General features: G+C 38.7%; 1 protein-coding gene across 1 annotated transcript in view; it reads right to left on the reverse strand.

Annotated features, from left to right (window-relative positions):
• The window catches only part of LOC140458064 (coiled-coil domain-containing protein 91-like), a 190,071-nt gene that overhangs the window by 111,074 nt on the left and 64,872 nt on the right, over nucleotides 1-14,125 (reverse strand). Inside the window, exon 8 of the mRNA XM_072552108.1 lies at nucleotides 14,048-14,125. Coding sequence (XP_072408209.1) covers nucleotides 14,048-14,125 — 78 coding nt within the window. The remainder of the gene's footprint in view (nucleotides 1-14,047) is intronic.

A 14,125-nucleotide genomic window follows, 5' to 3' on the forward strand; every position in this document is an offset into this window, starting at 1 on the left:
AGTGGGATAGGTTAGTAAACTCACTGTCTCATGAGCATAGAACACAGTGGAAAGATTGGTTACTACAGTATAACGCTATATGTAAGAATCAGACAGGGAGGACTAATACTATTGTACATTAAGTAGATGTAGGGAATACTGCTCTGATAAAACAACACCCCTATCAGCTTAATCCTTTCAAAGCTAGATAGATCCAGAAGATGATGGAGGCCATGTTCAATGAGGATATCATTGAACCAAGCCAGAGCAAGAGGAGTTCACTGATCATCTTAGTCCCCAAACCAGATGGGACTCAACGATTCTGTGTGGATTACTGGAAGGTCAACGCCTTTATAAAATAGGACTCTTATCCAATTCCTAGATTGGAAGACTGTATCAAGAAAATCAGACAAGTCAGTTGCATCACCAAGTTGGACTTACTGCATGGTTACTGGCAGGTACCTTTATCAGACGGTGAAAGAGATTTCTGCGTGTGTAACCCCAAATGGACAATATCAATTTAAAGTGATGCCCTTTGGAATGAAGAATGCATCCACCACATTCCAATGACTCATGAACAGAGTCGTGGTTCGGTTAACACACTATTTGGATGACGTTGTGATCTTTAGTAAGTCCTGGAAAGATCACATGATACAATTGGCAGAGCCCTTTGAATGACTACAAGAAGCAAAACTGGTAATAAAGTTAAATAAAACTGAATTCATGAAAGCAGAGGTGACATAACATCAATCATGGAAGGTTGACCCCACAGAAAGCAAAGATGAAGGCCATCGAGGAATTTCGACCAACGTCTAAGAAAGAGGTGCTTTGATTCTTCAGACTCAGCGGATTCTATCGGAAGTTTGTTCCAAACTTCAGCAATTTAGTGGCACCGTAAACCGATTTGCTGAAGAAAAACAAAGTTTCAGTGGACAGAACAATGCCAAGAGGCATTCAAGCACTTGAAAGCAATATTAGCCACCAAACCGGTTTTAGCTACACCAAACTTTTCAAAATCGTTTAAAGTTGCCATCAATGCTAGTGATAGGAGTTGGAGCTGTACTGCTACAGGAAGAGAAAGATGGAATTGAACTGTCAATTGGCTACTTTTCAAAGAAGCTCAACATCCACCAGAGGAAATACTTCACTATCGAAAAAGAACTATTGAGTTTGGCACAAGCCTTACAACAGTTTAATGTGTACATCACGACCGATGTGTCGGAGACGGTTGTGTACACAGATCACAATCCTCTTACATTCTTAGAACGCTTTAAAGACAAGAATGAGAGACTATTTCATTGGAGTCTTATGTTACAAACTTTTAATTTAAAAATCATACATGTTGCAGGTCGTAAGAAAGTAATCACGGATTTAACTGATAAAATTTAGATGCTATTTTATATATATATATATTATACACACACACACACACAGGTATATGTGAAGAAGTTAAGGTGGACTTAGATTAAAATTATCTGTATGTTAGGGTATGTTCGTTTAAAGAATAGAAAAAAAATGAAGCCATCTTTTCATTATGATGGTTCATTTTTTCTTAAAGGGAGAGGAGTCATGACAGTATAAGGGGTGCTGTACCTTTTAAGAGAGTTAAAAGCTCGCAGAGAGTTAAAACCTGACATAGCACCAAGTGTTCTGAACAAGGTAACAATGTAATGTTTGGTCGTACAGCTAGATTAACTGGGTTGCCTGGAGACAAAGAAAAACAAATTCAAATTGGGCCAATCAGTTTAAAGTATGCCCCAAAATACCAAACTCCAATCAACTTTGAATTTAATGTTTTGACAACATTAACACCTATGAAACTATCTGAAGCTTTCGGGTATAAAACCAAAAAAAATTAAACAGTTGGAGAAGAACAGCTAAAAGATAAACAGATGTAGGCTGCTAGAAAGAACTTTGAGAGGTACCTGTCTGGAGAAGGTGTTTGCACAGGAAAAAAAGATAGACAGCAACCTGGAGAGCAAATCGATAGAGGAAGATACCAAGAGAAGAATTGATAGCTGGATGGTTTTGAAATTTGAATTTTTCTGCAAATCTTAATCAGGGATTTTACCAGCCCAGCATTGTGGGTGGGTGGGGGGGGGGGGAGATGTAAAAGATAGGTTTAGATAAATAGTTTGTAAATAGTTGTCAGTTAATTATTCTCTGTTAGACTTTGAAAAATTAAAGTTGTTAATTTTTTACTATATTGACCTTTGGGATAGTTCTTTGCCTCAAGTTTTCACTGATTGCAGCACTGGGTGAATCTTTTCTGCGTGTCGAGTTTAAATTAGCAGAGGGGTTTATCTGGTGTCATAACACTCTCACCTTCAAATCACGAGATTGTGAGAAAGTTCATTTTAAAGACATAAGCACACAACCAGCATGACAGTTCCCAAGGGCAGTAATAGTGCTTCTTTGTTGAAGAGGCTGTCAAGTGAGACATTAAAATAAGGTTCTTTCTGCCTTCTCAGATGCATGTAATGATCCCATGACAGTATGTCAAAGATGACCAGGAGATAACTAGCCAACATTCAATCTTAAATCAACATCACCAAAACAGGTGATCTGGTTATTTAAATACAGATGCAAAACAAGCTGTAGAAAGGCAAGGAAGGCTAAATAATAGATTTTTGTATTTGGTTATGGGGTTATGACAGATTGAGTTTCATTTGTACAAGCAACAATAGGCTAATAGACTCTGCTAATTTCAATATCATCAAATCCCAGCAAACATCCAATTCTGCAAGACTCTTCCCCAACTTCCAGTTCCAGACTCTCAGACTTCCCACAACTCCTCACTACCCTATATTCAGTATTCCAAAGCCCTGGGATTTATCACTTAATATACTGGTCATCCAAAGACCCCTCACGGCCAGACACAGTTCTTCATCCCAGTCATCCCAGGATAACTACCAACACTGTCAAATCAGTGTGCCTGATAATATGATTTGGCTTAACACCAACTTCATAGAAAACCAACTTGTTAAAAATCTAAATAACTTCACATCCACACCAAAGTTCCAAGATTGTTTTGTTCTGGACGGTCTTAAGACAAACAAACAGGTGAAACAGAGGAGAATAGCCATAAATTAGGCTATTGAACAGGCTGGTCATATGGGCTGATCAATGGTAAAATGGAATTAAATCCTAATAAGTATGAAAAGATGCATTTGGGCAGGGTACGCAAGTAAATGCATGGTAAATAGTAGGACGCCAGGAAGCAACAGGGATCTTGGTATGCATGTCCACCAGTTCCTTAAAGTAGCAAGACAGAAAGATAAAGTGGTTAAGAAAGTATATGGAATACCTTCATTAGATAATGCATAGAGATTAAGAGTTGGAGGTGATAGTTGAACTGTATACAACATTGGTTAGGCCACAACCAGACTATTGGGAACAGTCTGGAATTTTTCTTACAGGAAGGATGTGATTGTACTAGAGAAGTTGCACAGGAGATTTGTCAGTATGTTGCTTGGGTAGGAGAGTTTTAGTTATGAAAATATGCTAGATAGACTGGGGTTATTTTCCATGGGGCAGAGAAATATGAGATGGTACATTTTTGAAATGTATAAAATTAAGAAGGGCAGAGACAGGTGAACAGGAAGAAACCTTTTACATTGATGGAAGAATCAATGACCAAGTAGCAGAAATCAAAGAGGCAGGAAGAAGGGATGAGGGGGAAAAACAACTTTCATGAATGGAAACCTGGAACTCACTTGCCTGTAAGGATGGTAGAGATAGAAACCTTCATAACATTTAAGATGTAATTATATGTACACTTCTAATGTGAAAGGCACACAAAGCTTTGGGCCAAGTGCTAGAAAATGGGAATAAAATAGTCAGGTGGTTGTTTTTGACCAGTACAGACTCAATGGGCTGAAGACCTCTCTGACTATTCGTGACATTACTCAGTTGAGCAATAAAGTTTCTCCATATGCCAAACTTCCCAGCTTGTAGTTTCACGTTAATTGCTCATGCACAAATGGAAAGTTCCAACTATATTAATTTCCAATTCACTTGGTTTCTGTTCAACGATTCCACTGATGACTGGAAGTCACCCATGCCTTAGTTTAAAATCTACCTTTTTAAACTTATTGACGTCATAAGGCAGTAATTAGTTTGATTAGCAACTCAACATAGATGTTTAACTTTTTTTCATTCCTGGACATAAACATTCACCCTTGCTCAATGAGTTTCTTCAATACTGAAAGTCTAGTACAGAATTGATACTTCCAATTCAAATATCTATGATAAGGAGACTAATACTCATGACCAACTTTCGTTTGACCAAACAGGAACTCTATACGTACACTACAAAAATGGTGACTGCTTGATGACTTACAACTGAATTCCAGTTGGTTTGGATTTTCAGATTGATCTGATAAGCAATATTTATTTGTCTTAAGGGATCTCTTTTTAAAAACAGGCACAAGGAATGCTAAAATATTGGACTCTGCTTCAGGTTCATTATTCGGGGTGGCACGGTGGCTCAGTGGTCATCACTGCTGCCTCACAGTGTCAGGGACCCGGGTTCAATTTCCCGTCTCAGGTGACTATCTGTATGTAGTTTGCACATTCTCCCAGTGTCTGCGTGAGTTTCCTCCAGGTGCTCCAGTTTCTTCCAACAGGTCAGATAGATTGGCCATACTAAATTGCACATAGTGTTAGGTACCTTAGTCAGGGGGAAATACAGAGGAACGGTCTGGGTGGGTTACTCTTCGGAGGGTTGGTGTGGATTTGTTGGGCCGAAGAGCCTGCTTCCATATTGTGGGGAAACTAGTCTAATCAATAGCCAAATTGTTAGGGGAGAAGCAGCAGACAGTTATAGTATATATGACACGTACTTAGACTGGCAATGATGTGATACCTGATGCTCTACACGAATAGTTCTGGGGTCTCCAGTGCTTCACATTTATTAACAAGTCCAATGAAGGAATAGGAAGCATATATCTAAGTTTGAAGATTTTTGATTAGAAAGGAAGTATAGATAGGAGCAGAAATCTCCAAATTAAATAAATGGTAGTTGAACTTAGTATTTACTACAAGGTCATCCACACTGGACCAAAGAAATATTGAGAAATTAGAAAATATGGAGGAGAACTGATTTAGCCATTCAAAAACCGGATCTGGGTAAAACCATTTAAAGAACCACAGGATCCTGCAAACTGCCAACTGCCCTAGCACTGACATTTAATGAAATGATTATCCCAGACTTCTCTTCTTAACTACTCTTCTTAATCCCTCTCCTCATCACTTTCACCTTCACCCCCAACAAGTGTGAGGATCTCAAAGGATGGACACAACTTTGTGACAACCAAGCCAATCAGAAGTCTCTGTTGTTTCACTCAAATTCTCAAGCCCAGCTGACCAAATCAACTGCAAGTTTACCTCCTGCCCTACCACTGAACTCACAACTTTCTCAGGTTTCTCTTTTATCCCTGCTCAGTTCTTCTCCAAGATCATCATGTCAACAAGATCCAACTTCTGCTCCCTTGAACACAATCCCACTAAACTGCTGGTCTACCCACTATCACTTTATGGCCAACATGTTAGTGATTATTCCCAATTTATTTGGTCCCCATCAGGTACTCTGACCTTTCTCTACCCTTCAATTCTGCTAATTATATGACCCTCCTCAAAAATCCATCACTGAACCTTCTGTCCTTGCAAACCACAGTCACATGTCTAATTTCCTTTTCCTGTCCAAAGCTCATGAAGATGCTCCTCCCAAAACCACATCTATCATTTCTGGAGGAGTTCCAGGATTTTAAACCTGCAGTGAAGGGGTAGCATCGTAGCTCCAAGTCATGATATTAGTGTGGCTTGGGAGGAAATTTGCAGGTGGTCCCTTTCTCTTATCCTTATCTTTTTAGGTTGTAGAGGTTATTGGTTTGGAAGTTGCTGTCTAAGGAGCCTTGTCAGATGTTCTCTCCCTTGAATTCTAAATTTAAATGCCTCCAAACAGGTTTCCACCACAGAACTGAAATGGTCCTTTTCAAAGTGACACATTAAATCCTATGGTTCTGTGACCATAGTAAACCATCCATATATCTACAGCCTTTGACATGGCCAAGTCCTCGAACACCACTTGAAAGATATTTAGCTCCCACAAATGGATCCATCCTATCTTTCTAACTTCAGCCAGCAAGTAAGCTGAAATGACTTCTCTTCTTTCTCATTTACGGGTAGAATTCCTCAAGGATCTATTCTTGCCCTCCGACCCCAGCAACATTTCATTAATTTGGAATCTATTGAGACATCATCTAGAACATAATATGCTGAAGGTACCCAATTCTACCTAAACACCACTTCTCCCAATCTCACAGTCTTTAAATTGTTTGTCTGATATGAAGTACTGGATGAGCAGAAATCATGAGAGGCATGGATAGGGTAAGTAGACAAAGTCTTTTCTCTGGTTTGGTGAATCCAGGACTAGACAGCAGATGTTTAAGGTGAAAGGGGAAAGATTTAAGAGGCCTGAGGGGCAACATTTTCACGCAAAGGCAGGGTGCGTATATGGAATGAGCTGCCAGAGGAAGTAGTGGAGACTGGTACAATTACAACATTTAAAAGGCATCTGGATGGGGCATGATTAGGAAGGGTTCAGAGGGACATGGGCTAAGTGCTGGCAAGAGGGACTAGATTAATTTAGGATATCTGGTTTGCCTAGACGCTTTGGACTGAAGGAACTGTTTCTGTGTTGTACATCTCGATGATTCTATGATACCAACAGCCCTAGATTTGACTATTCCATTATTTTCTTGGTCGACCTTTCTCTTTTGCTTTATGTACACTGAAGCTCATCCAAAATTCTGTTGCCCATGTCCCAAAAAAGCAAGTGCAGTTAAAGAAACTGATTGGATACCTAGAGTTTGGCACGTAGGGAGTCTGGTGAAGGAGGGTGGGGTTTGTTTCAGTTTGCCTTCCTACCCTCTTGCCCTATTAGAATAGGCTGTTGCTCTACAACAGAGTAGCTAGGTTTTTATTGAGTACCTAGTAAGTGGTCAAGGTCTTTTCTAAAGTTTTATTATAGAAATTGGTATAATTTTGAGAAACTGGATGTTATCACAGCATCAATAATCATATCACTTAATTAATTAAAACTCTTAAGAATCACAGGAAAGGATACGTGCAAGGCCTCAGCCCTTGGGAATTTCTGGATACCAATGTGATCCCAGAAAAACATATCTGCAGTAAATGCCTGAAGTTCAAGGAACTACAACTCAGAGTTTATGAGTTGGAGTCTGAATTAGCAACAACTTGTTACATCGAGGAATGGAAAAGTTGAGATAGCTGTATGTCTGCATATTGTCAAGGCTCAAGACATCTAACCTGGGTTCAATTCCCGCCTCAGGCAACTGTCTGTGTGGAGTTTGCACGTGCTCCCAGTGTTTGCGTGGGTTTCCTCCGGGTTCTCCGGTTTCCTCCCACAGTCCAAAAATGTGCAGGTTAGGTGAATTGGCCATGCTAAATTGCCCGTAGTGTTAGGTGAACGGGTAAACGTAGGGGAATGGGTCTGGGTGGGTTGCTCTTCGGAGGGCCGGTGTGGACTTGTTGGGCCTGTTTCCACACTAAGTAATCTAACCTAAAATCTAATCTGCTCAGAGTTTAATTGGAATTTATACTGAGAAGAGGAGGATCCAGTTATCTGGAGAGGTACCAATGACATATGTAGAACTAGGGAAGAGGTTCTGCATAGAAAGTACAATGAGCTAGGCATTAAATTAGAAAGACGGAAGTGGGTACTGCAGATGCTGGAGATTACTGTCAAGATTAGAATGGTGCTGGAAAAGCACAGCAGGCAGCATCCGAGGAGCAGGCAAATCAATGTTTTGGGCAAAAGCCCTTCAACCAGAACCTCAAAAGGTTACAATCACTAGATTATTACTTATGTTGTGTACAAATTGGCCAAAGGAGCTACCTGCTGAGGTGAACATGCGGCTCAAATAAGGGTGTGGGAGAATGGGGTTTAACAACACAGGGCACTGACAGCATTAGTGGAAAAAATATAGCTAAACAGTACTGTCTATACCTGAACCATGTTAGGACCAATGTTATTATGAACTGCATTATCAAGTAAGTGCAGAGGGTTTAAACTAAGTTAGATATGTATTAGCAAGTGATCAATGTGGAAAGAAGTAGGATATTGAAGAGTAAAGACCAGATAAGAAAGCAAAATAGACTGTAGACGAGGGACAGATAGAGGTAAAAAAGGAATGCTCGAACGATCAAGATTCAATGTTAGAAAGGTAACAAAGAAAAAAGTAAAAGCTTTGTTTTTGAATGAGTGTAGCATTCATAACAAAAGTAAATTAATTGATAGCTCAATTTAAAGTAAATGAATAATATCTGTTAGCCCTTAGGGACAGCATGAGAAGTATTAGGTCCTGAATATTGAGGGGCATCTGACATTCACGAAGAATAAGCAGCTTAATGAAAGTGGAGGTACAGTACTGTTAAGGGAAAAAGTGAGGACTGCAAATGCTGGAGATCAGAGTTGAAAAGTGTGGTGCTGTAAAAACACAGCTGGTCAAGCAGCAGCTGAGGAACTGGAGAGTGAATGTTTTGAACATGAGCTCTTCATCAGTAATGTTCCATACTGCTAATCAAGAATGGTATCTGTGCAATAGTTAGAGATGACCTTGGTTCAAATCAGGACGCAGAATCCTTTTGGATGGATAGGACGCTTAATAAGGGAAGGAAGTGACTACAGGGAGTGGTATATAAACCCCCAATAGTCATCACAGCGTAAAGAAAAGTATGCAAGAAAAAATACTGGATGCTTATGATATCGAGAGAGAGAGATAATCATAGGTGACTTAAATTAATGTATAAACTGGAAAAATCAGATTGGCAGTAGCAGCCTGGTTAAAAATTCATAGAACTCTCTTAAGGTAGTTTCTTCGAGCCACACATTTTGGAACTGGCCAACATAGTTATATTGGAATTAGTATTGTGGAATGGAACAGGATTAATTAGCAACCTCAGAGTAATGGCACCCAGAGATATCAGTGATCACAATATAACTGAATTTTATAATCAGTTTGAAAGAGAACAGATTGGGTCTAAACTTACTATTTTAAACTTAAGAAAGAGCAATTCAGTTGGCATGAAAGCTGACTTAGCTGATGTGAATTGGCATAGATCAATAAAGACATAGAAACAGACATTTTAAGGAATATTTCAGAATACTTCTAGTATATTCCTGCTATAAGAGAGGCCACAACATAAGCTCATCAGTCCATAATGTGTTGGAGCAGAAGTAGGCTATTTGGCCCATCTAGTCTGCTCTGTTAGTCAATAATGTCATGACTAATCCAATTATCTTCAACTCAACCTTCCTGCCTTATCCCCATAGCCATCAATACCCTGTTAGCTAAAGAGTTAGGGAAAGTATAAAACTTATAGAAAAAGGTAGATGGTACGTCAGATGATTGTTCAAAATATAAAGAATGGTAGGGAATGACTAAGAGGTTAATCAAGAAGAAAAAAATTAGACTATGAGAGGAAGCTAGTTGTAAATATAAAAGTGAATAGCAAAGATTTCTACTGATAATTAGAAAGGAAAAGGATATGTCAAGTGACCGTTGGTCCTGCAGAAAGCGAGAATGGGGAATTAATAACAGATGATAAGGAAATGATGAATGAAACAAAAATATTTTTCTTCTGTCTTCACTATAGATGAAAAAAAATCATTACAGTTATACTTGTAAATCAGCAACTGGAAAAGAGAGGAACGTGATGAATTTACAATGATACGAAATGTGGTACAAAGCAAGCCAATAGAGCTACAGGTCAACAAGTTCTTAAAGGAGGCAGCTTATCAGTTAGTAGATGGTGTTAAGGAGTAATACATTAACATGGACAGAAGATTAGCCGACCAGAGTATGGATAAATGGGTTTTTAATCTAATTACAGGATGAGAGACATGGAGCCCTCCAGAGGCCTGTGCTAGGACCTCAACTTTATGGAGTTTGTGTCAATGACTTAGATGAGGAAAATGAAGGCAGGCTAGCTAAATTCACACGTAACAAAAAATGGAAGGAAACTATGTTGAGAAAAAACAGAAAAAGTTTGCAGAAAGAAATAAATAGATTGATTGACTGAGTGGACAAAAAATTTTGCATTTTGACTACAATGAGAGAAAATGCAAGTTGTTCATTTTGGCAGGAAAAAAGAACGAACAACTACAGATATCCCAGGTGCAGAAAGATTTACTTATTCTGGTTCAAGGATCACAAAAAGTTAGTACATTGGTATAGCAGTCAATCAAGTAGTTTAATGGGATGATAACCTTTATTATGAAAGAAGTTTAATATAAAAGTCAGTGAGAGCATATCTCAATTACTGTGAGTAGTTTTGGCATCTTTATTTATGGGGAATGTAAATGCATTCTCAGTGGCTGAGAGGAGGTTTACGAGATTAAAATTTGGAATGTGTGCATTGTCTTACAAGAATAGGGTTGGATAAGCTGGGCTTGTTTCCATTCATGTTTAAAAGCATCAGCAGTGGCTTGATTGAAGTGTACAAGATCCTGAATAGTCTTGACAAGGTAGATGTAGAAAAAATGTGCCCTCTGTGCCTAAGGCCAGAATTACGGGCAAAATTTCAAAATTTTGACTCTCTTAAGACAGAGAAGAGATTTTTTTTCTTAGAGATTTCTGTAACTTTGGAACTCTCTGCTCCTGTCCATCCACATCAAAGCAGCCTGTTTGATTGACACCACATACACAAATATTCACTCTCTCCACCAATGCTCCATAGCAGCAGTGTGTACCATCCACAAGATGCACTGCAGAAATTCACCAAAGAGCCTTAGTCAGCATCTTTCAAACCCATGATCATTATCATCGGGAAAGATAAGGACAAATGATACATTACAACACCATGTGCAAATTTCCCTCCAAGCTGGCTCAAAATCCTGGAACCCCCCTCCCTAAAGGCATTTTGGGTGTACCTATGCCAAACGGACTGCAACAGCATCACCTTGTGAAGGACAAGATTAGATTCCCCACAGTGTAGAAACAAGCCCTTCGGCCCAACAAGTCCACATCAACCCTCCGTAGAGCAACCCACTCAGATCTATTCCCCTACATTCACCCTGACTAATGCACCCAACGCTACGGGCAATTTTGCATGGCCAATTCACCTGATCTGCACATTTTTGGACTATGAGAGGAAACCGGAGCACCCGGACGAAACCCATGCAGACACTGGGAAAATGTGTAAACTCCACACAGACAGTTGTCCGAGGCGGGAATTGGGATGGGTAACAAATGCTAGCCCAGACAGCATTGCTCATTTTCCATGAATAAATTTTAAAATAGCCAGGTAATTGAATATTTTTAAGGGGGAGGTAAATTCTGCAGTAAATGGGCACGTGGGAATGTGGAATTTGAAATGCAAACACCTTAGCCATGATCATATTGAATGGAATCCCCTTTACCAATTAACCATGTGTTCACTGACTCTGGTTCCATTTGCATGTCAACATTTGAGCTCTCACCCATTTTCAAATCAGTCCATAGACTCATCCTTCACTATACTTGCAGTCTCTTGCAGTTCTACATGCCTTCAAGACCTCCATGCTCTTCAAAACTGGGTCTTTTGCGCATCTCTTCTGTGCAATTTTAGTCACACCACCAATTATAACTATGACTTCAGCTGCCCTTGCTCTAAGCTCTGAAATTTACTCCCGAAAACCTTTCACCTATCTCTCTTCCTTGAAGACATCCAATAAAACTTATGTTTGTCCAAGCTTTTAGTCATGTGTTCATTTAGGTGGTTTGGTGTCATATTTTGTTTGATAATCAATTGCATTTTGGGGAGATATTTCCAGCTTTTTACTACCCTGTGAAAAAGTGTTTCCCGATTTCTCTCCGAAAAACACCGAGATCTAACTTCAAGGTCATGACCCCTCAATCTTGCTCTCTCCTCAGAAAGAAATTGTTTCATTGGATCTTTTGTTCTATACCCCTTTTAAACTTTTGAAACATCTTGATCAGGTCAGCCTTAATTCTTTTAGACTTATGGGATACACCTAAGTTATGCAACCTGTCCTCAATTTAACCCTTCGAACTTCCATGTAATTCTGTTGAAATTTCAGTAGACCTATCCTTCATGAGGTGAGATCCTCAAGAATTGTTGCAGCATTCCAGATCATTGTCTTTGCAACTGATGTATGACTTCCTCATTTGCAAGAATGACTAAAAAAAACTTCATTCAACGTGGCTTATATTTGCAATAGTTCATACCTCCAAGAAAATAGCTGCAAAAGACCCCCTATCAGGGTTGAATTATCAGTTCATTTTCCACACTGGCTGAGGCTACCAGAAAGTTTCCAACTTCTCAATCTCGCCCTTCGCTTGAGGAGTGGTGACCCTTCGGTTAAAGTCACCATCTGCCATCTCTCTCTAATGAGAGAGCAACCCTACCAAAGGAACATTGCCAAAATGACTAACATCCGGCTCTCATTATTTTTGTAAACTGGACATATGAAAGACTCTAAACAAGAAATACAAAATGGCAAAGCAGTTACGCAATACTATCAATTGCGGCGTCATGCTGTAGATCATATTTTACATTCAAGAGAGAGGAAAACTTTATTCAGATAGACTAGCACAGAGGAGTTTTTAGAATAATCTGCTCCAGGAACTGAGCTGAGCTGAATCTTTCTGAAAGTACGACAGAATGCCTTTGAAAACATTCTACCCAGAATGGAAATTTTAAAATATGCATGACTTCCAAAAGCATACAATTAACTAGGTTATTTGCCTACATCACACAGAATGTTTGTTTTAAATCACAGAGCATCTGAAGTAGAATTTTAATTCCTTAATTAATGAACTATTTTATCATCTCATGCCAGACTTTTACTCATTGTGGCCAAAAGCTGATTTGTTGATTGTGACTTATCAAATTACACTAGGTAATTTTCCTGTACAATAACAAAAATATACAAACTATTAACAATGGCTACTAGATAGGTTCCAAATGTTGTATAGATCCATAAAGCAACAATTATTCTATCCTATGTTGTGAACTAAGTCACCAGTTTAAAACTTACTTTCAAGCAGATTTGCACCAAGCGAGGTAAAGCTAGACACAAACTAAAAGGTACAGTTTGATATCAATGTGCTGGAAATCTTAAAAAGTGATCCTCTTTTTCAAACACAATGCAATGCTGTTTCCCTTAATTGAACTGTTTCTATCCTTTGTTTTAAGATTTACACATGAGCAGATAAAGAACTGATAACAGAAGTACCACTACACATATGAAACAAAGACAAAAGTAAGCTTTCATGGATGTGAATCAGTTTTCCAAAAATGTTTAGTTAAAACACTGAAAGTTATGTAGAGGCAACATTCACAGTCAACAACTGGCCAGTGGCCCTTGGCTGAAAATGGGCAATTAAGGTAAAATTTTTAGACAAACCACTAGATGGAGCACCTCAAAGCAAAAACATCTGGTTTGGGTAAAGGGCTGAAGCAAGAAAGGCTGCCACAAAGTTTTGCATTTGTAACTGAAAGAATCAATGGTATTTTTTTGTTTCAAAGATCAAAGAATGAATTGATTATGTTTATATCTTCAAATGCATTTTCCTTCCATATTGTGTTTGAATTCAGTCCAGTGCCATAACTACAGAGGAATTTTTAATAATACTATTTTATTCAATAAACTTGTTTGCAGAAAGATTAAAAGTTAGCTACCCCTGCTTTAGCTGAGAAGATGTTTTTGCAAGTTCATGACATGATCGGACAAAAATAGTCAGCAATTCTACGCCAACATCCAAAATGACATTATTTGAAAAGCCAATAAAAAGTGTTCTTTCAAATTTATTTTTATGAAGCAAAATTGACTCTTTTCAATTAACTTTAATTGAATAGTACACAACATTTGGGTAAGTTTTATGTTTACTATAAATACTGCAAAAATCACCAGATTATTCACTTTTGTTTTCAGGTTTTGTGAACCAATATCTTCTGAGTTGCTGAAACACAGTCTAACATTGATACTGGTGTAGACCATTTAACCCCTCAAGCCTGTTTCACTTTTTAGGACACTAACCTTAAATTCTTCAATGATAATGCTTAGGGCATCATGACCAGCTTTCCTCAAGTCTTCCAGCTCTTGCTTGTGTTTACC

The sequence above is a fragment of the Chiloscyllium punctatum genome, chromosome 32 (assembly GCF_047496795.1).
Source record: "Chiloscyllium punctatum isolate Juve2018m chromosome 32, sChiPun1.3, whole genome shotgun sequence".
Classification (NCBI taxonomy): domain Eukaryota; kingdom Metazoa; phylum Chordata; class Chondrichthyes; order Orectolobiformes; family Hemiscylliidae; genus Chiloscyllium; species Chiloscyllium punctatum.